The sequence below is a fragment of the Cynocephalus volans genome, chromosome 9 (genome assembly GCF_027409185.1).
Source record: "Cynocephalus volans isolate mCynVol1 chromosome 9, mCynVol1.pri, whole genome shotgun sequence".
NCBI classification, from domain to species: Eukaryota; Metazoa; Chordata; class Mammalia; order Dermoptera; family Cynocephalidae; genus Cynocephalus; species Cynocephalus volans.
This window is the reverse complement of record NC_084468.1, coordinates 132,734,659-132,761,240: the sequence shown is the minus strand read 5'-3', so window position 1 is coordinate 132,761,240 and position 26,582 is coordinate 132,734,659. Positions and strand designations below refer to the sequence as shown.

Genomic DNA, 26,582 nt, shown 5'->3' with positions numbered 1-26,582 from the left:
AAAATGTGGATTTAAGTGAGAATTTTATACAAGGGTTATGTCTTAAAAATCTTAATATACAAAAAAGGGATTTTTAAAGAGTTTTAATATAGGTTTTATGACTTATGTTTTTGAATCTCAAAAACAGGTTATAAAATATAATCCCAGGATATTCTATTTTGAATTATTTTCTGTCTGTATTTTTTTTCCCTTAATTTCCTCCACTTGTCTTTCCCTCTTCTCTCAAGTCTTTAGTAAGTGCATTTATTTATTAATACATACTTTTGATTAGGCAATTGTCATTCACTGATATCAAAACGATGTTGAAGTCCTGAACTGACTTTGTGTACTGAAATGATCTCAAGACTTCTTGGAATTCTATTTATTGCCATAGTTCTTTGGGGTCCTTTTTTAAAGTTGTGATATATTGCAAGAAATGCTTGTACCCAACTAATGAAATTTTTAGTATAGTTTTAAAAAATTATTTAAAGTTTATTCATGAAGATAATGTGTTTATCAACCTCTGGAAAAGATTTTGCCAATAATTCTGTGAATTGCCAGTAATTCTGTGAATTGCTGGTCAGCCCCTTAAGGATTGACCTATGACAGTATAAGGGGAGGGCTGAACCATGGCATTGTGGTTATCCCTGCATGTGTCTTTGTGGCATAGTATGAGCATACAGTATCTTGTTTAAAATTCTGATGTGGTGTGTAAATCTAACCAACTTCACCATTTTGAATGTGCATAAAGAAGTAATTAACCATTAGGAAAAACCACAATTCTTCGTTTGATGACACATAAAGTAAAATAGCCCTAGATTTTAGAGCTTTAATATTGAGAAAATTCATTTGTACTTCATCATTTGCTGAGCCTTCTAGAATTTTATAGTCTCAAATCACAACACCACGGACACTCAGGAGATTCCTGACTGTTTTATTAAACAATTTTGAAATCATTAATTTTTAATTAGCTTGAATGCAGGGTTTTTTAAATTGTTTCAATAGTGTGTGTATTTGAGCTGTTTTTTACTTAAACTGACAAGAGTATCATCTACATAAGTAAGTTCTTTTCTAAGAGTGCATACTGTCAGTTTGCTTCATAAAGTCACACTTTTTTGTAGACTGAGAGATATTACATGCTAATTTATTATAGTAGATCTTTTCAGCAGTTTATCAACTCAAATTTTGAACAGCCACCAAAAAGGATGTAAGCTTGAAGATATGTATAGGTCCTTCCCTGATTGAAAGTTCTAATTAAGTGAATTGGAGAAAATTAACTGAAATTAGCTGTCAGAAAGTCACATTTAAATGAGTGATGAGCTAGTCTGGCAGTAAACATTTAAATGATATAAATTGCCATTTAAGTGTATGGTTTAATGTTTGTCATGCATTAATGTGACATGAGACTCCAGTGACAATCAAGCAGCTTGCTCTAATTTGAACATATTTAGGGCTTTTGTGTGGAGTGCACTGCACACAAATTAAGACAATTGCTGTTTTTATGTGTCGCTTAAGATGTGTCCCCCCACCACACCACACCCCCATCCCTGCCCAAGGCCTAAGTTAATGAAACAAACGTATCATTTTTGTGTACAGCTTGCTTTAGTAGTTCCTGGAATTTTACATTATTTTATATTCATGTACCTACATAGGAATTAAAGTGGTTACAAGCCCTTTTCATCTTATAACAAATAAAATATGAAGCAGTTTTGTGTTCTCTTATCTGTTTACTAAATTTGTAATTATAATGAATTTTGTAAGAGATGCCTAAAATAGTAACTTTCACAATCGAAATTAGCTAAATATTTTCTAGGAATATTTTATTTCAGATATACTTAGGAATGTGAAAATAGCTTATAGTTTTATATACAAAATTATATTTTACAATTTATAATTTGTGATATATTGTGAGGTCATGTTAAATGTTATTAAAGAAAATAGGATTTTTTTATTTAGCCATAAACATCTTTCTTATTCATAGGCATTTATTTTAATAAAGCGTATATTTACAAAAATGTGCATCTATGAACTAATAGGAATGTCTTTTGTCACAAGATGGTTTATATTTCATTGGTTGCTTATTATAGAAGTTGGTCAATTTTGTTTTAAAACCAACAGATCTCTTTTTTTTTTTTTAAAGTTGACCGGTAAGGGGATCTTAACCCTTGACTTGGTGTTGTGAGCACCACGCTCAGCCAGTGAGCGAACCGGCCATCCGTATATGGGATCCGAACCCGGGGCCTTGGTGTTATCAGCACCGCACTCTCCCGAGTGAGCCACGGGCCGGCCCCATAAAACCAACAGATCTCTTATAATATTTATAACATAGCAGCAAGCCACACCAAAAATACATCACAGTCATACGCTCATTACTCTAGAAATAAGAATTAATTTAAAAGAGATACATTACTGGATAGAACTTGTTATACTTTTAATTAAGCTTCAGAGTTTAAGTTTGAGAACTCTTTGATTTTAATAGCATTATTTATTGCTAAATAGTACCCTATTCCATAATGTTAAACTTTTATCTTGGAATAACTTTGAACAATATTAAATAGTAAAGATGAATACCTTCCTAAAAAATATCTCTAGTTCTTAAAACTCTTTAGTATGTACAGTTATTAAGTTCAACAAACATTTATTTGGTGCTATTGTGTTTTAGGCACAATGCTAGTAACTGGGACTATCATGATGAATAAGAAGTGGTTCTTGTGCCACTGAATACTTGATTATGTTCATTCATTATTTATTGGACACTATTATGTTAATAGCATCAAATATTTGGTCTAGTTTGATATTAGTATGTCAAATAATAATTCACTAATTATAAGTATTTCCCCACAAGATCTAATTTGTTAGTGTAAAAACTCGATCAGAATAACTAAATAATTTGGTTACAGTTGTTGTAGTAGATAATAAAATATTTTAATTCTAGAAAAATTAGAAATATTTCAAGTGGATAGTAAATTTTTAATGTTTTCACATTTGCTTTCCCAAAGTAGCCTTTGCAATGTATGACCTTCTTTTTTTAAAGCACAAATTGAGAAACTCTCAGGCCAGAGTTATAAAGTGACGAAGACAGGCCCAGTCCTGGTCCTTACAATACGTACAGTATGGTAGAAGAGTGCTGAAACTTAAGCAATTACACAATTCAGCATGACAAGTGCCAGAAGGTCTCTAATTATAAACAAAGGAGAACAGATCCTGATAGAAAATAGGACATCAGAATAAGTTTCATCTTTTAAAGTCTCTGTTCACAGTAAATTTAGTGGTAAACTTAGCAGCTTGTTCTAAATCTCTCTCTATAGTTTAAAAATATAATTCATCATGATGATATGATCTATACCTTTTTTTTCAGGCCCTGGAGAGTGAATTTGTTTCCTGCCAGCTTCACCAGTGGATTGATCTTATTTTTGGCTATAAACAGCAGGGACCAGAGGCTGTCCGAGCCCTCAATGTGTTCTATTACCTGACCTATGAAGGAGCTGTCAATCTGAATTCAATAACTGATCCTGTGTTGAGAGAGGTAAGTTATCTGACTGAGAAAGAAACATATAATTATATATCTTTAAACTGAAAGGTACTAGATATCATCTTCCTCATCCTTTCATTTTACTGATGAAGAAACTGAAACCAGATGGGTAAAGTGACTTAAGCAGTATAACCTATCAGTTAGTGACCCAGATGGGACTTGAACCCATGGCTTCCCTCCAACGAACTGTTTTGACTCTATATAAAATGAGAGCTTTTCAATTTGAACTGTTAAGGGGCCAATAATCATATTTACAATTTTTATGACTTTGGAGGCTACTCACATGATTTAAAATGTTGGGAAAATAGTAACTAATTTATTAAAGAAATATGATTATAAGCATAAATTTAAGTAAGACATATTTATATGTAAATACATAAGTACATGTATAACTATATAGAAGTTAATAGTGGGATTTAAGTCTGAAACTTTCCTACATCATCAAATTTGGTGTTAGATGTTATTGAGAATTGTTTTATCTTTGTCATTTATAAACACTCCAGACATGATAAACAAACATGGTAAAACACTCCAAATATGGCCCAACAAATACAGTATTCACCAAAAAGTTTGTAGAAGGCTTTTTAAAAAATATTTCTAATCTAATTATGTATCCTCCTAACTCTAACATATCTCATATGAAAAACTATAGAATTGAACAGATGCAATCTTAAATATGTATTCTATTTGGGAATAGAACTATATTTAAGAAACCAGGGGTTTTGATTCATAGGAAAATTTGTGTATCATTTTGAAGGGAACGTTATTTGTGATGTGCACAGTCTGTCATTTTTCACCAGCACTTGATGCATTCCTTTATAGTTCTACTTATGACCTGATCATGTTGAAAGTATGTAAGTACATATTTAAATAATTGGCATATTATCACCTGGCTTATGTGCTAGACAAAACTTAGTACAGAAACAAAAGCACTCTGTATTAAGTGTACATATGCCTTAAATTGCACAAGTTTTGAATTGCTGTTTTTCCTCTTTTAAAAACTGTGGAGGCAGAGAGCTGGGTCAGATGAACTCTTAAATATTATTTTTTTTTGGTGTCTGGCTGGTACAGGGATCCGAACCCGTGACCTTGGTGTTACCAGGGCCAGTCCCGAACTCTTAAAGACTCTTCCAGTTTTTCAGTTCTTTGAAAATATTCCTTCCGGGGCCATTTTATTTTATTAGAGCAACAGTTGACTTCATGACACAGAAAATATATAGAATTCTGCAAATGAAATTGATGTTAGAGCAACATGCAAGTGGTGTAACAAAACAGTATATAACTTCATTGTTAGAACAGAATAGCATAGGCTTATTTGCCTTCTTTTTTATTATTTTAGCAATATTTGAGCATTGCTACTTTATTCTATTAAATGTCCATAATTCTTCAATATGCCACCTGTTTTTGTTTATGTCCCCTTGTAGTCATTATCCATAGCTCTACATAGCTGATGCATAACTGAATTCACACTTCAGAACTGATTTTATAATTTCCTGTTTTACTTAACTTACCAGCTTATTTTTTATGGTGTTTTATATAATCTGTAGTTTTAATTTTGAAATTCCATAACATTCTATAGAGTTGCTATGAAAATGTACTTAACGTGATTTCTCCCAATATGGTATCCTATTTTTTTTTTTTAATAGATTATCTCTTGGTGTATAAGATGATGTTACTAGTTTTACCTTTTCTACCTTTGACTTCATTAAGTTTATGCAGCATTTTACATGATAAAGATGGCACTCAGCCTATATCTGCTTGTCAGGGCTAGTTAAAAAGTAAAGTATTCAATCAGCTGGTTGTTTCCTCTGCAAGTCGCTTAACGTGATTGGCTCTTTGTTTTTATTCCGGAATGACCACCCTCCCTACATACACACCAATGATTACCAAAGAAGTTTACTGTATACTGTTTACAGTATAGTCCAGAAGAGCACTGTCCAGTAGTACTTCCTACACTGATGAAAATATTCTGTGTCCCCAGTGTCCAGTATCGTAGCCATGAACCACATGTTGTTAGTGTGCACTTGAAATGTGGCTCATGTACTGAGGAACTGAATGGTTTTTTTTAGTTAATTTAAATTTAAATAGGCACATATGAGTAGTGGTTACAGTATTGGACAGTGAAGATCTGGAAAACTGTCATATATGTCTTTTGTGACCATGTTTTCTGACTCTGATTTGAGAGCATGTGATCAAATAATGGGACAACAAATGTTTGTTAAATTAACTTAGTAGGATATTTGAAATTGGGCATACTCCATTAGACATTGGATATTTAGTTAAAATATAGATGCGAACTAAATTATATTTTCTCTTTTACCTAAACTAACACATTATAACTTCAAATAAGGTTTTTTTGTGGTGGTAAAATAAATGTACATGACATAAAATTGATCATTTTTATCATTTTTAAGTGGCATTAAGAACATACACATTGTTTTACAACCATAATGACTGTCCATCTCCAGAAATTTTTCGTCTTTGCAAACTGAAACATTCTAAGCAGTAAGCAATAACTCCCCGTTTCCTCCTTCTTCTTTAGTCCCTGACAACCACCAATCTACTTTTTGTCTCTATGAATTTGACTACTCTGGGTACCTCCTATAAATGGAATCACACAATATTTGTCCTTTTGTGTCTGATTTATTTTATTTAGCATATCTTCAAGGTTCATCTGTGTTGTAACGTGTCAGTTTCCTTATTCAGGCTGAATAATATTCTATTGTATGTATATACCACATTTTGTTTTTCCATCAGTTTATTGGGAGGCATTTTGGGTTGTTTCCACCTTTTGGCTGTTGTGAATAATGCTGCTATGAACACTGGTGTACAAATGCCTGTTCAAGTCCCTGCTTTCAGTTTTTTTGTGTATATACCCAGAAGTGGAATTGCTGGATTATATGATAATTCCATGTTTAAGTTTTTGAGGAACCACCATACCAAATAAGTTTTTAATATTTATTTTTCACGGTCATTTGCTAAAGAGTACTCAAAACTTTTACTTTGAGTTTCTTTGAGTTTCTTTTCTTCCCACACAACCCGAAGTAGTTAATTGTCATAAAATTAAGCCTTAACTCGATAATTTTCCACTCATCACAGTCTAATTCATTTTTACATTATATAGGGATATATGAATAATATATATTGTATATTAGATTAGATTAGCATTAGATTTAGCATTCATTAAATAAATGTGACCTATGATGTTCTAAGTATGGTAGATACTTGATGTTCTTTTTTTGGGGGGCGGTGGCTGGCTTCACTATGGGGAACAGAACCCTTGACCTTGGTGTTACAAGGCTGTGTTCTAACCAACTGCACTAACTGTCCAGCGGTATTTGTTCTTTTCTTGAAATGAGAATACATTGCTTTGTTACTTAGCACTGTTAATATAAATGTACATGCTTAATTCACAAAGCTTTCTAAGTGTTATTAAAATAAATATAATAATCTTTTTTGAAAGCTATTCCATACCAGTGCTAAATCTTGTGGCACAATGTAGTGTAATACAGTAGAATAAATAAACAAACAATAAATTCCTGGCTCTGATGCCTACTAGTTGTGTGACTTGGATCTTCCTCAGACCTGTTTCTTCGTATACAGAATAAGTATTTCAAAAAAAAAGAGAACAGAACTGCGGTTAGTAGAGGTGGGAAACAGTGAGGGGAAGGGAGGTTAGTGAGAAATTAGGGGTTACAAAGATTGGTTATGTTTTGTAAGCATGAGTATACTAATTATCCTGGTTTGATCACCACATATTGTACATGTGTATTGATATTCAAATCTGTACCCTACAAATATATATAATTATATATATCAACTAAAAACTGTCAAAAAAAAAAAGAATTGGTACAATAATGTCCATCTTATAGAGGTTTTGATGAGATATAATGCATTTGAAGTGCCTGGCATGGTGTCTATCCCATCATAAGAACTCAGCAAGTATTAGTTCCTTCTCTTATTTTGTTCCCAGTTAAGTCCCTGGGTTAGAAAACCCAACTGTAAAAGGAATATGAACTACTTATTATGCCATAGAAAGAATCATAAAATGTTAATGTTAGATAAGTTATTAGAGATAATTTCGTACAGGACACATGCAGAGTTCATTGTTAAGTGAGGCAAGAAGAAAGCGGAAAACAAGAATAGATCATTAATTTACTCATTTTTCTCAACAACATTTTACTGAACCCAAATTGTGTTGAAGAGTTGAAAGGCAGATCCCCGTTCTTACGGAGCTAGAGTTCATCTAATGAGAAAATAGGTGTAAGTAAACAATTATAATACACTGTGAGAAATTCAGTATAGAGATAAATATGTACAAGTGTAGAGGGTAGGTACTAAGCCCAGAGCGACAGAATCCAGGCATGTTTTTTGGGAAATGAGAGGCTGGAGTTGAATATCGAAAGATGAATTAGATCATTGGGTAGAGTTGTTGAGCAAAGGATACCTACACACACAGATAAAAGAGATCATGGCTGGAGAATATGGTGTATGCGGAATGAACCAAAGATGATCGGGTAAGAGAAAGACAGGAGCCAGATCAGAAAGGGCCTTCGGCGTAATAAAAAAATAATTTTAACTGCATTATAAGGCAGTAGAACCATTGAAGGTTTGTGACATGACAACATGTATGTATTAGAACCAATCTGGAAGAAGATAAAATAGTTAAATAGATAGAACTGAAAAGTATCTGTTGGCTTTTTCTGAGGTATGTCATTGGTGATCTTAGAGACATTAGCTTAGAAGGTAGATTGTGCTGTGAATGGGAGGTGATGAAGTAAATATGGTGAATAGAGAAAAATAATGTAAGGGAGACTCTTTTAATACAATTCACACAATACAGCAGTTTTTAGTATATTCACAAAGTTGTACACGCATCACCACAATCTAATTTAAGAACATTTTCATCACCACAAGAAGAAATCCTTGTACCCATTTGCAGTTGCTCTAAGGGAGATTCCCCCCACCCCAACCGTGGGTAGATAGTTGACCATGTTTCTGTGTTAACTGGAAAGATCCAAAAAGAGGGAAGCATGTCAGAAATACAGGAGAGAAAGCTGGTGATAGACTCTCAAGCTCAATGAGAAAGTGGAAAGTAACAAAACCCAGAGCACAGACAGAGATAAGCACGGGACAGGAGAGGAACAATACTGCCTCATCTGAGACTGGAGAAGGAATGTCAGCATGGGGACTTGTATACGTAAAAGTGTATGAATGAGCTGGAAAGGCAACAAGATCACCTTTATGAGGGTTTGTATCAAGAATTAGATAATATTTATACAAATATGTAACATAATTATGGGTGCTTAATAGGTGCTGCTCAATAATTATTATCTCCTTACTGTGGTGTTTTTCTGTATTTTCAACAGCAGGAGAGTAGGTGTGGAAGGAAATTGAACAGAGAAGATACGTGTGTGTTTGTGTGTGCGTGTGTAGAAAGAGAAACAGAGACAGACACAGACGGGGTTTTGCCATGAAAGTATGGTGGAATGTATAGAAAGGGTTGAGGGTAGAAGGGTGGCTGATGAAACTGGTAAAGGGATGTTGCTGAAATGATGAAACATGGATCTAGGCTGGATTGTGTAGATAAGGAAGGCAGTAAGGGGCTGATAAATTGGGAGAGTTTATTTTCTCATTCAGTATTTATTCATTTATTCAACAAAATATTCATTTTGTTCAAGGTGCTAAAAATACAGAGATGAGCAAGACAGACAAAGTTCCTTCCTCATGGAAATCACATTCTAATGGGGCACATAGGAAATAAACAATAAAGACTAATTTCAGTGATGGTAAGTGTTGTGAAGAAAATGAGGAGGGGTAAGGAGATACAGAGTCACTTGAGGGTAGGGCACTATTTTAGAGAGGGATGGTCACAGACTGCCTCTCTGTCTTCTTAAATACTGTTTCCTTCAAAGCTTTGGGATTGGAGTGAAGCTATGCAAGGACACCCAGGGAGGCAGCTCCCACTGTCTGCCCATGGCCTGTAATCCCCAGGCCAATACAGCCTCCAGGTCAAATCTCATCACAGGCCTCCTGCCGGCTGTAAAGCTTTCACTACTGCCATCTGCTCATTTACTCCCCAGCTCCATCTCCAGGCCACACCCATCTTTTCTTCATGATCTTGTTTTTCTAAGGTGCTTTAACATCACTAATAGTAATACATTTGTATATCCACTTGACTTATATTAAAGCATTATTTCTACAAAATCACAATAATGGTACCAAGATAGATTTATGCCTTTCTAGTATTGAAAGCAGACTAGACTAACTTCCATTTAGCAGTTAAACTTTTACTTATTTTTGTTCATTACTCTACACTTAGTTCAACTTAGCACACTTATGTTCACACAGTCATACAGAGGCAAGTTGCCTATATATAAGTCATGTATATGCCTACTATTTGGAAAAAAGCTCCATTCCTCTTGAGAAATTTTCTATACTAGAGTGAATGGTTAATACATATGGCATAGTAATTGATCATAAAAGTAATCTCTCTATAAAAAGAACACTAAACGATAGAAATAATGAACATAAGAGGTGGAAGAGTAATCAGAGAAACAGCCTGCAGCACATTAAACTTTTATGTTGTTTTTAATTTTTAGAAAACAGCTGGGTTATCCATATACAACTAAATCCGCATTTACATATATCACCAGAAAGAATTTTTTTTCAGGCAAATATGCTAATCTATTTTCAAATATCTTGTGGCCCCAAACTTAAGGATATATTCTTTATCTGTTTATTCTACCAGACCTCTGTAGCTGTTTATTCCAACGGACCTCTTTAGTTTTCTTTTTGGTACTATTTTTTTTCCCTGCCGTTACCATTTTTTAATCTACTCTATTTTCCCAGCATTACATGTATTCTTTTATAGACAAGGGACAAATAAATAAAAATTGGTTGCTTTCTAATTATTAAATCTGCTGAATTTGGTTTGCCTCATTCATTTCACTTCCTTCAAAGTCGTATTAAGTCTTTTGCTATAGTTTGAATGTTCGTCCCCTCCAAAGCTCATGTTGGAAGTTAATTTCTAATATTGTATTTGAAAAGTGGGGTCTTTAAGAGGTGACTGGATAGTGAGGACTATGCCCTTGTGAATGGATTAATCCATTTATGAATTAATGGGTTAATGGTTTAATGAGTTATCAGGGAGTAGACTGGGATTTTATAAGGAGAGCAAGTGAACACGAAAAAATGCTCTTGCCGATATTGCCATATGATACCCTGCATTGCCACGAGACTCTTTAGAGTCCCCACCAAGAAGACCCTCACCAGATGTGCCCCCTGGACTTCCCAGCCTCCAAAACTATAAGAAATAAATTCTTTTTCTTTATAAATAACAGTTTCAGGTATTATAAGCAACAGAAAATGGACTAATACACCTTTCTATCACCATTTCAAAAAAACTAAAAACCAAGGAAAGAAGAAATTTTAAAAAGAGAAAAATTAGGATATTTGAATTCAGGATCAGATACGAATAAGAATAAAAAATCTCTTGAAATCCAAATTCACAAAATAAATACATGATGAGTCAAACATTTATTTTACAAAATATTTTTTCTTTTCTAAAAGATTTAACATAAGTACTTTCCTTAAATAATTTCTTTAGTATATTTAGAATATAATTGTATTTACAGGCATGGTTTCTAGAACAATTCTATATCCTTACTTATCTAAAATTCACCTATTAATTCTCATATAAATGGTATTTGCTATGTCCAAAAGTTGAGAGCTCATTATTTAGCCCTTAGTATTACAGTATGACACAGTTCATTGATGGAGTTTAGTAGGTGAAAAAGAAGTTTAAAAATGCATATATGTGTGTGTATATACACATAGTCAGGTGCTACATAATGACATTTTGGCTAAGGATGGACCGCATATATGATGGTGGTCCCATAAGATTATAATGGAGCTGAAAAATCCCTATTGCCTAGTAACATTGTAGCCATCATAATGTCTGGTACAATGCATTACTCATGTGTTTGTGGTGGTGTGGGTGTAAACAAACCTACTGCACTGCCAGTTGTACAAAAGTATAGCACATACAATTATGTACAGTACATAACAGTTGATAATGATAATAAACGACTGTGTTACTGGTTTATATATTTACTATTTATTGTTATTTTAAAGTGTACTCCTACTCATGAAAAAAAAGATTTACTGGGACATAGTCTGCTGTGTGACACTGGCAGCAGCCTTAGACATCTCGTGTTTACTGCGTCTCTTGATTGCTTCATTTTCTCTTGTCCTTTATTTATCATGGCCCTTAAACACACAAAGTCCACTGCTAATGTTGCCAGTAAGAGGCCATGTCGAGTGATTTGCCTGGAAATGAAATTAAAGGTCATTAAGAACTACAAAGGTGGAAAGTCAGTGATGGTTATTGCTCACCAGTCAGGCATGTCCCATCCCACCATAGCTATGATCTTGAAGAACAAGAGCAAAGTGACAGAAGCTGTTAAAGGATCTGTTTCATTGACAGCAATGAGACTAACAAAAATTCAAGAAGGGCCTATATCAGAATATGGAGAAACTTCTGGATTGAAGACCAGACACAGAAACGTATCCTTCTCAGCACCATGATGATCATGGCCAAAGCAAAAAGTTGTTTGTGATGTAGAAAGAAAAGGCTGGACCCTACTACAATGTCAAATGTACTGCTAGCTCTGGATGGTTTCAATGATCAAGAATCATTATTCATCACATAACATGAAAGTGAGTAGTGAGCCTGCGTGTGAAGGCAAATGAAGAATTTTTGGAAACTCTAGATGGAGAAAAATAAAGTGCCAGGGCGAATTTTCAATATGGATGAAACCTTCATATTCTGCAAATGGATGCCTGAAAGGACTTTCATCTGTAAGGAGGCCAAGTCAATGTCAGGTTTCAAGGCTTTTTAGGACAGAATAACAGTCTTGCTTGGGGGCAGTCTTGCAGGTTACGAACTGAAACCCTTTGTGATCTGGCACAGTGAGAACCACAGGGCCTTCATATCAGTAAACACACACTACCAGTGAACTGCAGGAGCAGTAAGAAGTCTTGGATGACCCAGCTCCTCTTCCAAGATGCCTCCTGAATTCTGCCGGTGAAACAGAGAAGTACTGTTTGGAGAATAACATACCTTTCAAAGTTTTGCTTATTGTTGATTGTGTTCCCACACTTAAACCTTCCTATTTTACATTAAACATAGAGTAAAGTCCTACTTGATCCACGTGATCTAGCCCTGCCTACCTCTCTGATCTCATGTCATGTTATTCTCATCCTCACTGAAGTGTCCTGTCACACTAACCCTCTTTCTGTTCTTGATAATGTGAGGTTTGTCACTGACATAGCACCTTTTTATGGTAGCCGTTTTCTCTGACTGGCCCAGATTTTCACATGCTGGCTCCTTGTCATTTATGCCTCAGCCTGAAGGTCATGTCCTCTGAGAGGGCTTGCCTTCATACACCCAGTGTAGTTATCTTTTTGGTACTGCCTTAGTCTGTTTGTGCGGCTATACCACAGACTGGGTAATTTATAAACAATAGAGATTTATTTCTCACAGTTACGGGATCTGGAAGTCCAGGATCAAGGTGCTGGCAGGTTCGGTGTCTGGTGAGGGCCTGGTCTCCACTCCCAAGTTGGTGCGTTATTGCTGCATCCTTTGGAGAAGGCAAATGCTGTGTTTTCACATGGCAGAAGGTGGAAGAGCAACAAGGTCTAAACCAGTTCCCTATAAGGTGCTAATCCATTCATGAAGGTGGAGCCCTCATGACTTCATCATTTCCCAAAAGGCCCCACCTCCCTCTCAATACTACCACAATGGATATCAAAGTTCAACACATGAATTTGGGGGATATTCAGAACATAGCAGTTACTGATTTTTAATTTATAGCAAAAGAGTGTGGTATATATGATAGAAATTTTTTGAAATTTGTTGATACTTGACTTAACCTTGACCATAGTCAATTTTCATAAATTTTGCATATGTACGTGGAAAACGATGGGTATTCTACAATTTTTAGGGGTGGGGGCATTTTGCAGTAAGATAGTAATGAGAGGTGAGGAAGTATAATTAGTGAATGCAGATTTTTGATTATTAATATTATTGTTCTGTGCTGTAGTATTTGAACTTAAAGATCCCATACTGCTATTCTTTTTCAATTCCTATCCTCTCTTTCATATTTTTCTTATTTCTACTCTTAAGCCGTCAGTTCTCACTTCTTGTTACAGTGTCAGTACGCCTGCCTTCTGGGCGCCCCCTCCTCCTGCTCTACAGTTTACCATTTCTTAGATGCAGTAAAATTTGATAGAACTAAATTAAAGGTAAAGGGTAAGGGTACTTCAAAACAGTCATGGAAAAATAGAATTAAAAGATAAAACTTATCTTTCCATGAACTTTTTGAAGTACCCTCACAAATGTGTTTTGATTACCTTACCAGATACAAAAACAAAAATGACAGAAATCAAAACTGTGTTCTAGTAAAGGAACTGAAGTTCAGTTGAACTTCTAGAAATAGGCGCATTACATATGGGAATATATGATAAAGGTGGTATTTTAAATTGCTGAGGAAAGGCTGTCTTATTCATTGTGTGATGGTAGGATAGCTGGATAATTATGTAGAATATAAATTAATATAGATTCCTATCTCACATCTTAAAGTAAAAGAAGTTCCAGATGAATTACATGTATTTATTTGGAATAAAGATTATATAAATATGAAAGATGAAACTACAGAACTTAGATAATAACATACGTGAGTAATTTTATATTCCTGGAATTGGAAAGACCTCTGTAAGTATAATATCAAGACCAAAAATTAAGGAAACTGATAGATTTGGCTACATGAAAACTGCAGTTTCTGTGCATCCACAAAAACAACAAATAACGGAGTACAGGAAAAGATACCTCACAAAAGATGAAATGCAAACCACAAGTGAAGAGTAGTTCATCCTCACTAGTAATCAAGGACATTCAATTTAAAACACAATAGCATTTTTGCCTGTTAGATTATCTGAGAATAAAAATAATGAAAATTCCTAATGTTGGTGAGGGTGTGAGAAAATAGACACTGTCATATTTGGTGAGGATGAAAATAGGTTTATAGCAATCTGAATCAATTTTTTAAATGTTCATGAACTGTTTATTTGAACTTTCACCAAAGAAATAATTGATCAAGTGTGCAAAAAAAAGTTCAACTGTATAGTTGCTCATAATAGCAAAAAACCCCACCAAAACCAAAACTGTCCAACAATGGAGAACTTGTTAAGTAAATATTGCTAAATCCATGCAGTGGAATACTATATATCATCAAAAATAGTGCTGTGTATATCTATATGTATTGCCATAGAAATATATTTTGCCATATTACAGTGAAAAAAAAAAAGTCTGTTACGAAACATATAAAATACAAATGCATAAGGCAAACTCTGGAATTATGGACCCCAAAATGTTTATGGTGATTATCTTTGGTTAGTGAGATCATGGAATTCTTTGATTTGTCTCTATATTCTGAAAATGGGCTCTATTTAAAATCAGGTGGGGGGGAAGCCTGCCACAAGTCTTTTTCCCTTTTGAGGGGGAAAAAGACTCTGCTTGAAAATCTGAACAAATGATGTATGTTAACATGTGGATATGGACACTGTTTCTGTTTGTTTGGAGGTCTTTTGTGATTACTTTCTGGTTTTTGGCCATGTTTGAATATTCATTGTTGTTAGAGTAGTGACTCTGTATAATGATCTTCATGTAACTTTGATAGGGATGAAGGAATTTACAATTTCTTAACTTTTATCCCACTCAGAAATCAGAGTACTTCCAGTCTCTTAATTTTTTTTTTCTTTTGTTGTTGTTGTTATTTAACCCACTGAACTCGGGTTTTTTTAAATTTTTTTTATTCTTTGTAGCAATCTGAGTTTATTTCTTCATTTTTCATCATATTTGAGGGCAACAAAAAGAACACTTCTACTTTTTGGGAAAATATCTTAGATATATCACTGTTCATTGTGGTTCTTTCTTGTCATCATTATCTAAAAGCAAGAAGGCTTTTGGCCTAATATTCACAAATTCTAGATCTCTGGGTTCACTGCTTAGTTTGTGTGTGTGTGTGTGTGTGTGTGTGTGTGTGTGTGTGTGTGTGTGTGTGTAATTAAGTAGTTATTTGAAGGGCTTTAAAAACTTATAAAGGCAATACATGTTAACTATAAAAAAATTGAAATAATAAAAAAATATAAAGTAAAAGAATAGAAAGCCCACATCCCCAAATTTGGGCTTTCTTAACTAATGCCAGAGTCACTTGCTAAAGTCAAGCTATAACCATTCCTATTTGATGTGGTTTGATATGTATATAGAAAAAAAGCTTCTGCCACAGAATTCACTGCTTTTACAAACACTTGAAATTCCACCATTAGAGATAATTTATTTGGCTGCAAATCTTTTTGTTTTTTAAACAATCCTTACCAATCATTTATCTCTCTGTGAACAGGATTGGATAATAGGTTTTGCTTAATGGGAAAGTAGATACACAGCACAGGATCTGGAACAGCCATTGTATAGAGAGTGCCAGGGCTGATCCTGGGGTGTACCTGGAGGTTAGAAGAAGGTGTGGAGGTTGACAGAGGTGAAAAGATGCACTGTAGGTAGACATTGCTGTGGAACAACTTTAACAGGAACAGTACTGTCTGTGCTTTTTTATCTTGCACTTTGCCATAAGTACTTTATACATTTCCTCTGGAAGCATCATTTTCTCCTTTACTTTTCAAGCAAATACAATGTTATTTTATGTTTGAGTTCAGAAATTAACTAAAGTTATCAATTTTCTTTAAAAAATGGAACTCAGCTCTATTAATATAGATGGATAGGAAAGAGGGGAGGGAGAGTCATGGTATTGCTCAATTTAAAGAATTACTATATAACATTACTATATATAATTCTTATATAACATGAAAGTAAATCCTGAAAAATTTCCCTAAGTTGTGTTTAGTGTCAGTGGTTGGTTTTCCCTCTTCCAAATTTATCCTTCCAAATGTTGTTTTAGCAACGTGTAATCACTCTGAGAAGGTCTGTTTTCCAAAAGAAGCAGCAGCAGTGTTTAAGTTTACATGACCCCAGTTTCATGACAGCAGTAGCAAATCAGATATCTTATCCAAGGAAAAGCATTTTTGGCTTAGAATTCCATCACTCTCATGGTGGGAGTCAACAGCTCATTTCAGCTCCAGCACTGCTGCACTGCAGAACATTGGCTGCAGTGAATCTTTCAGAAAGCATAAACACAATTGGTATTTATAGCATTGTTAACATTTGTTAAATAGTTGGGGGAATGGTCTGTAAGCCTGTTTTAAGCAGGTGGTGCAGGAATCTTTGTTGTGACTGCAGTGAGATTTAAGGGTAGGACAACATGATTACTGTGGTTGTAACAATATAGTAAATTAGAAGTATTGAATACAATACGTTAAGATTTCAAGCAGCCACAGTTCACAGTGTTACAGAAGCAATCCTGAAGCATCTCTAGCCAGAAGTAAGTTACACAGATGGCATATTTGACACAGTGCAGGGCAAGAATTGTACAATGAAAAGCCAAATAAACGGTAAGGATTAGTCAAGTTTTGATTGAAAACCTACATAAAAAAGTACCATAAAATTATACCAGACTTTCTTGTACATCAAAACCACAATAAGCAGACAAAGTTTCCCTTGGTCAATTAAATGAGCATCAGAGTTGTCAGTAAAACTAATCTTTGTATTTTGCTCATTAAAATGCCTATTGTGGTCTTATTAGTTAAGTAGGTAACTAAATTATACATCCAAAGACAAAGTATTATTATTTTTATGAATTTTTTTCCCCTATTAGCTACCTAAGGAATCCTGTCTTTCTGTTATGCTGATGACTCTGTCATGAACTTCTCTTTCCTTCAGGCACCATCTTCACTTTAAGTCGGGAGTGTGAAGTATAGCTTCAAACCAAGTGACTGAATTTTATTCTCTAATTTTAAAACTAAATATAAGCTTCTAAAAAGGTTAAGAAGAAAAAAGTTGCATAACCTTGGAAAATTGTTTAAAATTATTTGAAATTATGCATGATTTCTAAATGTTCAGAATAATAACTTTTATATCTAACAAGTACGAGGAAGTTTACTTAGAATTTAATCACTGCTTTTAGTTTTCATTATTGGTGCAAAGAAACAACTGAAATTCTATTAGTATTTGGGAAATACTTGAGTCAAGTACAAAATTCTTAAATGTTAAGTAAATTAAACTATGTTACAATGGTACATTTGTTGTCTTACCTCTCTTCACCTCTGCCAGTACTGTGTAATTGGAGTTTGTGTGTGTGTGTGCTGTCTGTCATGCTCTGTGTTACTTGAAGTCAAGGAGCATGTCATCTAATTCCTCCCTGTAACATTTCAGTGTTTTTACACAGTGGATACTCACAAATGTTGTTGAGAAAATAGACAAAGTGGTTCTTACCAAATGAATGACCAAATGACTGCTTCTTTTAATGTCATACTTTAAACATATTTGTCTAGTTTTGAGAAATAATTTAACTTTCCAAATGCAGTAAATTAACTCTTCTTTTTTTTTAGTTTTTTTTTTTTTTTCCCTTCAAGTACCTTTTACTGTGTTTTTACTACGTTTGCCTTTAGCATTGGCAACCTCTTTGAAGACATTCCACTTATTTTTCTAGGCAGGCTGCTTTATCTACTCATTTCCAGTAGCCAGAGATGGAGGTGTTTTGAATGAGCACATCAGTGTTCTAGACAGAGATACTGTTTGAAATTATCCATGAACACAGTGCCGCTGAACGTTATTGAGTGACGTTTGTTTCTGTTGGTTTTGTCTGCTTTGACTAGCTGGTTTCTTTCAGATTGGCAGCTGGGATTATGCTGTAAGTGGATGGACAGCTACAAGAACTGGAGACTGTAGTGAAGCTGGGCTGGCCCTCAATTTTAATGTGTCTGGAATGTACGGGCTCAGTTACAAGGCACTAATGGGAAAATCTGTGCATATTTTCACAAATTATAATTACTTACACGTTTTACCTTAGTAATTTCCATGATATTATTTGAGTAAATGTATCAGTAAAAATACTCCTTTCCGCACCTAATTATCTCTCTTCCCTGACTTCCTTTTTTGTTTTGTTTTGTTTTGTTTTGTTTTTGGCAGCTTGGTCAGTACAGGAATCGAACCCTGGACCTTGGTGTTATCAGCACTGCACTCTAACCAACTGAGCTAACTGACCAGCCCTCCCCTGACTTCTTATCATGGCATTTTCATTTTTTCCAGTGTTTTACTTTTTTAGCAAGCTGCTCTTTCTCTTTGCTCTTGTACTTCGTACCATTAAGACACATATATAGCTCCAGTTACCTGTTGCATTTTGAGTGCCTTTTGGAGGAAAATATATTTTTTTTACTTAAAAAATGTACGTACCTTCACAAATACTTAATTAGTACTAAATAATAGTAAAATTTTTTTTTTTTTCTGTTCATGTTCTTTTATTTTATTTTATTATTTTTTTTTTTAATTTTATTTTGTCGATATACATTGTAGCTGATTAATGCTCCCCATCACCAAAACCTCCCTCCCTTCTCCCTCCCCCCCTCCCCCCAACCATGTCCTTTCTGTTTGTTTGTTGTATCAACTTCAAATAATTGTGGTTGTTATATCTTCTTCCCCCCCCCCCCCGGTTTGTGTGTGTATGTGTGTATGTGTGTGTGTGAATTTATATATTAATTTTTAGCTCCCACCAATAAGTGAGAACATGTGGTATTTCTCTTTCTGTGCCTGACTTGTTTCACTTAATATAATTCTCTCGAGGTCCATCCATGTTGTTGCAAATGGCAGTATTTCATTCGTTTTTATAGCTGAGTAGTATTCCATTGTGTAGATGTACCACATTTTCCGTATCCACTCATCTGATGATGGGCATTTGGGCTGGTTCCAACTCTTGGCTATTGTAAAGAGTGCTGCGATGAACATTGGGGAGCAGGTATACCTTCGACTTGATGATTTCCATTCCTCTGGGTATATTCCCAACAGTGGGATGGCTGGGTCGTATGGTAGATCTATTTGCAATTGTTTAAGGAACCTCCATACCATTTTCCATAGAGGCTGCACCATTTTGCAGTCCCACCAACAATGTATGAGAGTTCCTTTTTCTCCGCAGCCTCGCCAGCATTTATCGTTCATAGTCTTTTGGATTTTAGCCATCCTAACTGGGGTTAGATGGTATCTCAATGTGGTTTTGATTTGCATTTCCCGGATGCTGAGTGATGTTGAGCATTTTTTCATATGTCTGTTGGCCATTTGGATATCTTCCTTAGAGAAATGCCTACTTAGCTCTTTTGCCCATTTTTTAATTGGGTTGCTTGTTTTCTTCTTGTAAAGTTGTTTGAGTTCCTTATATATTCTGGATATTAATCCTTTGTCAGATGTATATTTTGCAAATATTTTCTCCCACTCTGTTGGTTGTCTTTTAACTCTTTTAATTGTTTCTTTTGCTGTGCAGAAGCTTTTTAGTTTGATATAATCCCATTTGTTTATTTTTCCTTTGGTTGCCCGTGCTTTTGGGGTCGTATTCATGAAGTCTGTGCCCAGTCCTATTTCCTGAAGTGTTTCCCCTATGTTTTCTTTAAGAAGTTTTATTGTCTCAGGGTGTATATTTAAATCCTTAATCCATTTTGAGTTGATTTTAGTATACGGTGAGAGGTATGGATCTAGTTTCATTCTCCTGCATATCGATATCCAGTTATCCCAGCACCACTTGCTGAAGAGGCAGTCCCTTCCCCAGTAAATAGGCTTGGTGCCTTTGTCAAAGATCAGATGGCAGTAAGTGTGTGGGTTGATTTCTGGATTCTCTATTCTATTCCATTGGTCAGTGTGTCTGTTTTTATGCCAGTACCATACTGTTTTGGTTATTATAGCTTTGTAGTATAGCTTAAAGTCAGGTAGTGTTATGCCTCCAGCTTTATTTTTTTTGCTGAGCATTGCTTTGGCTATTCGTGGTCTTTTATTGTTCCATATAAATGTCTGAATAGTTTTTTCCATTTCTGAGAAAAATGTCTTTGGAATTTTGATGGGGATTGCATTGAATTTGTATATCACTTTGGGTAGTATGGACATTTTCACTATGTTGATTCTTCCAATCCAAGAGCATGGAATATCTTTCCATCTTCTTGTATCCTCTCTAATTTCTCTCAGCAGTGGTTTGTCGTTCTCATTATAGAGATTTTTCACCTCCTTGGTTAACTCAATTCCTAAGTATTTTATTTTTTTGGTGGCTATTGTAAATGGGCAGGCTTTCTTGATTTCTCCTTCTGCATGTTCACTATTGGAGAAAAGAAATGCTACTGATTTTTGTGTGTTGATTTTGTATCCTGCTACTGTGCTGAAATCATTTATCAATTCCAACAGTTTTTTTGTAGAGGTTTTAGGCTGTTCGATATATAGGATCATGTCATCTGCAAACAGGGACAGTTTGACTTCATCTTTTCCAATCTGGATGCCCTTTATTTCCTTCTCTTCTCTGATTGCTCTGGCTAGTACTTCCAACACTATGTTGAATAGGAGTGGTGAGAGTGGGCATCCTTGTCTAGTGCCTGTTCTTAAAGGAAAAGCTTTCAGCTTTTCCCCATTCAGGATAATATTGGCAGTGGGTTTGGCATATATGGCTTTAATTATGTTGAGATACTTTCCCTCTATACCTAACTTATAGAGGGTCTTTGTCATGAATGAGTGCTGAACTTTATCAAATGCTTTTTCAGCATCTATAGAGATGATCATATGGTCCTTGTGTTTGAGTTTATTAATATGGTGTATCACATTTATTGATTTGCGTATGTTGAACCAACCTTGCATCCCTGGGATGAATCCCACTTGATCGTGATGAATAATTTTTCGTATGTGTTGCTGTATTCTGTTTGCTAGTATTTTAGTGAGGATTTTTGCATCTATATTCATCAAGGATATCGGCCTGTAGTTTTCTTTTTTGGTTATATCTTTACCTGGTTTTGGTATCAGGATGATGTTTGCTTCATAGAATGAGTTTGGGAGATTTGCGTCCGTTTCAATCTTTTGGAATAGTTTGTAAAGAATCGGTGTCAATTCCTCTTTGAATGTTTGGTAAAATTCTGCTGTGAATCCATCTGGTCCTGGGCTTTTCTTTGTTGGGAGCCTTCTGATAACAGCTTCAATCTCTTTTATTGTTATTGGTCTGTTCAGATTTTCTACATCTTCGTGGCTCAGTTTTGGGAGCTTGTGTGTGTCCAGAAATTTATCCATTTCCTCCAGATTTTCAAATTTGTTGGCGTATAGTTGTTTATAGTAGTCTCGAATGATTCCTTGTATTTCAGATGAATCAGTTGTAATATCGCCTTTTTCATTTCTAATTTTTGTTATTTGAGTCTTCTCTCTTCTTTTTTTTGTTAGCCATGCTAATGGTTTGTCAATTTTATTTATCTTTTCAAAAAACCAACTTTTTGATTCGTTGATCTTTTGAATTGTTTTTTGGTTTTCAATTTCATTCAGTTCTGCTCTGATCTTAATGATTTCTTTCCGTCTGCTAACTTTAGGATTGGATTGTTCTTGTTTTTCTAGTTCTTTAAGGTGAAGTGTTAGATTGTTCACTTGCCATCTTTCCATTCTTCTGAAGTGAGCGTTTAATGCAATAAATTTTCCCCTCAATACTGCTTTTGCAGTATCCCACAGGTTTTGGTATGATGTATCATTGTTTTCATTAGTTTCAATAAACTTTTTGATTTCCTGCTTGATTTCTTCTTGGACCCATATGTCATTAAGTAGAATGCTGTTTAATTTCCATGTGTTTGTATAGTTTCCAGAGTTTTGTTTGTTATTAATTTCTAGTTTTAATCCACTGTGGTCTGAGAAGATACATGGGATAATTCCAATTTTTTTGAATTTATTGAGACTTGATTTGTGACCTAATATGTGATCTATCTTGGAGAATGATCCATGTGCTGATGAGAAGAATGAATATTCTGAGGTTGTTGGGTGGAATGTTCTGTAGATATCTGCCAATTCCAATTGGTCTAGAGTCTTGTTTAGGTCTTGTGTTTCTCTACTGATTCTTTGCCTAGATGATCTGTCTAATATTGACAGTGGAGTGTTCAGGTCCCCTGCTATTATGGTATTAGTGTCTATTTCCTTCTTTAGGTCTAATAGAGTTTGTTTTATAAATCTGGCTGCTCCAACATTGGGTGCGTACATATTTATGATTGTTATGTCTTCTTGATGGATCAGTCCTTTTATCATTAAGTAGTGTCCCTCATTGTCTCTTTTTATGGTTTTTAGTTTAAAGTCTATTTTGTCAGATATAAGAATAGCCACTCCAGCTCGTTTTTCTTTTCTGTTTGCATGGTAAATCTTTTTCCATCCTTTCACTCTTAGTCTGTGTGCATCTTTATGGGTGAGGTGGGTCTCTTGTAGGCAGCATATAGTTGGGTCCTGCTTTTTGATCCAGTCAGCCAGTCTGTGTCTTTTAATTGGGGAATTTAAGCCTTTAACATTAAGAGTTGTTATTGAAAGGTGTTGATTTATTCCTAGCATTTTATTGGTTGTTTGGTTGTCTTAGGTGTCTTTTGTTCCTTGCTTTCTGATTTACTGTTTGGTTTCTTTGTTTGTTGGTTCCTTAGGTTGTAGATAGTGTTTTTGTTAGCTTGTTTTCTCTTCATGAATGCCATTTTTATTGTACTAGCGGGTTTAGATTCTTCTTAGGTTTTTATGGCAGTGGTAGTTATTTTTCAGGAACCAAACCCAGTACTCCCTTGAGGATTTCTTGTAAGGGTGGTCTTGTGGTAGTGAACTCCCGCAGTTTTTGTTTGTCTGAGAAATATACTATTTGCCCCTCATTTCGGAAGGATAGCCTTTCAGGGTAGAGTATTCTTGGCTGGCAATCTTTGTCTTTTAGTATTTTGAAAATATCATCCCATTCCTTTCTAGCTTTTAGGGTTTGTGATGAAAAGTCTGATGTTAACCTGATTGGGGCTCCCTTATAGGTGATTTGACGCTTCTCTCTTGCAGCTTTTAAGATTCTCTCTTTGTCTCTGAGTTTTGCCAATTTGACTATGACATGTCTTGGAGAAGGCCTTTTTGGGTTGAATACGTTTGGAGATCGTTGAGCTTCCTGGATCTGAAGATCTGTGATTTTTCCTATACCTGGGAAGTTTTCTGCCACTATTTTGTTGAATATGTTTTCAATGGAATCTCCATTTTCCTCCCCTTCTGGAATACCCATGACTCGGATATTTGAGCGCTTGAGGTTGTCTGATATCTCTCTCAGATTTTCTTCCATGTCCTTGATTCTTTTTTCTTTCTTTTTGTCTGCTTGTGTTATTTCAAACAGCCCATCTTCAAGTTCAGAGGTTCTCTCTTCAACTTCGACAAGCCTGCTGGTTAAACTCTCTGTTGTGTTTTTTATTTCGCTGAATAACTTCTTCAGTTCAGCAAGTTCTGCTACATTTTTTTTCAGGACATTGATTTCCTTGTATATTTCCTCTTTCAGATCCTGTATACTTTTCCTCATTTCATCATGATGTCTAGCTGAGTTTTCTTGTATCTCATTCAGTTTCCTTAGAATTATCACTCGAAATTCCTTGTCAGTTATTTCAAGGGCTTCTTGTTCTATAGGATCTAGAGTATGAGATTTATTAACTTTTGGTGGTGTACTTTCTTGATTTTTTGTATTTCTGGTGTCTTTTTTTTGGTGTTTATTCATTGTGGCAGGGGGTTTCACAGTCCACCGGTTTAAGACTAATGACTAACTAGGATGTTGCTGTGGTTGCCAATTTGGTATGGCTCCCGCCGTGACTGCTCAGTTGGCCTCTAGTGTCTTGTGTGTGTGGTTGCCTCGGGTCTTGGGCTTCTCCGGGGATCCACCTTTCTGGTCAGCTTGTACTCTGCTGGGCTGGTGGATCACGTACCACAGGGTGTGTGATCTCTGTTGAGCTTTCACTTTCTGTACAGGACTTCTCCCCTTTCCGTGTGCTCTGGCCCAGGCTGTTAGATCGTGCAGTGGCGACCCCACCGGGTGTGTGGTTTCTGTCGAGTCTCCGCCTCCCTGGCCGCACGTCTCCCCCCTCTGTGCACACTGTGCTGGGTTGGGGCGAGTCTTCTGCACCCCTCGTCTATCAGCTGGGCCTTCAAGACCCTGCTCAGCACCGCCTCGCCCAGGAAGTCTACCAGGTTTCTGCTAGGCACAGACGACCGGTCTCTCTGGGTGCCTTTGTAGCACTGTGTAGATCTTTCTCGGGTCTTGTTCACCTTTGTATCCCCCCGGTATAAACCGAGTCTAGTGCCCGCCTGCAGCCTGCTCTCCGGCAGGTTCAAGCGGACCTGGGAACTCTCCTGCCACACTATTCCCAACCAGAAATTTGTTAGGCTTTTTTCCAAACTGGTGGTCGCAGAGATGGTATCTGCCTCCCAGTAACAGGAAGTTTACCGGGCCGGAGTCCAGGGTGTGGTGGAGTGACAGTCGGCCCGCCTGTACTTCCTAGCCCTCCCAAAACTGGTCGGGACGCCCCACACCCCCAGCCCCGCCAGAGAACCGTGGAGGGAGTGGGAGAGGAGGTCGGCCCGCAGGGTCCGGAAAGCCCCGCGCCAGGCCAAGCAAATGGGCTCAGTGATGGCCGAGCAGGGCGGAGCTGCCCGCACCTGGGAAAATGGAGGCAGCACCGGGGCAGTGAGTGGCCTGGTGGTGCAGGCGGGGAGCCGCGTGGGCATCCACCCCCCGAACAGAGCTGTGCCAGGGATCACTCACAGTGCTGTGCCAGGTCGGGCGCTCGCTCTGTCTCTGGTTTGTTGCCTTCCTTGTTCTCGGCGCTGCCGCCTCGGGCTGTTCAGTCGCGGCGCCGCTCGGGCGCTCCCAGGAGTCTTCTTTAATGCCGGCCTGAAACCTCGAATCCTGGATAGGGCAGCTGGCCGCCTTCAGTGCGGCCCCAGCCTCCGGGATCCTGGCTGCATCCACAGCAGCCCTGGCGCCGTGTTCCCTGTTTCAAGACTCACTTTTGCAGCTAAGAATCAGTTCTTTTCCTGCTCCACACTTCAAAGCTGTTGCCTGTAAATGAGGCAGCCTCTCCTGCCGGGGGCAAAGTGGCGTTGAGCCCCCACGACCGGCCAGCAGCAGCAGTCCTCCCTTAAGAGATGGCCAGAGGAAGGTCCACAAGTTTCCCGGCTGCCTGAGGCCCAGTGGCCGCCTTTTCCACCTCAGCTACTCCGCGCCAGCCGCCGCAGCCGCCGCAGCCGCCGCCATCTTGAAAAAACCCTGAAACTACATCAATAATAGTAAAATTTTGTTAAAACTAAGGGCTCCTTGGAATCACATAGAAGTAAGTTAGGAAGTAAGCTCAATATAACACAATTAACTTCGTAGCAATGTCTCTTGACTTAACAGTTTTTGACCAATTTAGCAGCTGGAGTTGTTCCAGTTATTTAGTCCAAATTCTGTGTAAATCACTTCTGTTTATTTTCACTTATTTCTTCACCATATTCCTTTTCTCTATGGATTATTTTGCATATTTTGCTGATTAAATATCTTCTGGACTATATTTTGAACATTTATCTGATTGAGTTTTAAATATTCCATATCCTAGCATATCCATTACTTTTTTTTCCTGAAAGGCTATTTGTCTTTTACATTTATGCTCTATAAAGTTTGAATTCTGTGTTTTTCTTTCTGGGCTCTTTGAATATTTACATTTCAATCTTAAAAGATTGCTTTTAAATAGTTTAAGTTAGGTTCATTATGCTATTTTTTAAATTTTGTGGATGTATTGCTCTGACTACTAAAATGTAACCGTATTTCTTTCTTTAGGATATCTAAATGATGCCTTGACTTTTTTTTTTTTTTTTTAAATCAACCAAAGATGTTATCCAAAAAGACCATATGTATTACGTAGGTAATTTTCTCTTTTGGGACTTGCATCCCATTTTTATCAAGTATATTTACTTGTTATAGATCCTCTTGACTTTGGCCAAAATTTTTTTGTCCTTTAGGAATTAAAAACAAACTTAAACATAATTAAGAGAGATAATTAAGTAGTCATTTTATTAATATGCTTCTTTAACTTGCTAGATTTTAAC

At 36.2% G+C, this 26,582-nt stretch overlaps 1 protein-coding gene across 6 annotated transcripts in view; it reads left to right on the top strand.

Moving 5' to 3' along the window:
* LRBA (LPS responsive beige-like anchor protein) overlaps positions 1–26,582 on the top strand; it is a 754,439-nt gene that overhangs the window by 669,431 nt on the left and 58,426 nt on the right. For all 6 annotated transcript variants that reach the window (XM_063108839.1, XM_063108840.1, XM_063108844.1 and 3 more), the window contains exon 48: positions 3,338–3,505. In XM_063108839.1, the coding sequence (XP_062964909.1) occupies positions 3,338–3,505 (168 nt within the window). The remainder of the gene's footprint in view (positions 1–3,337; positions 3,506–26,582) is intronic.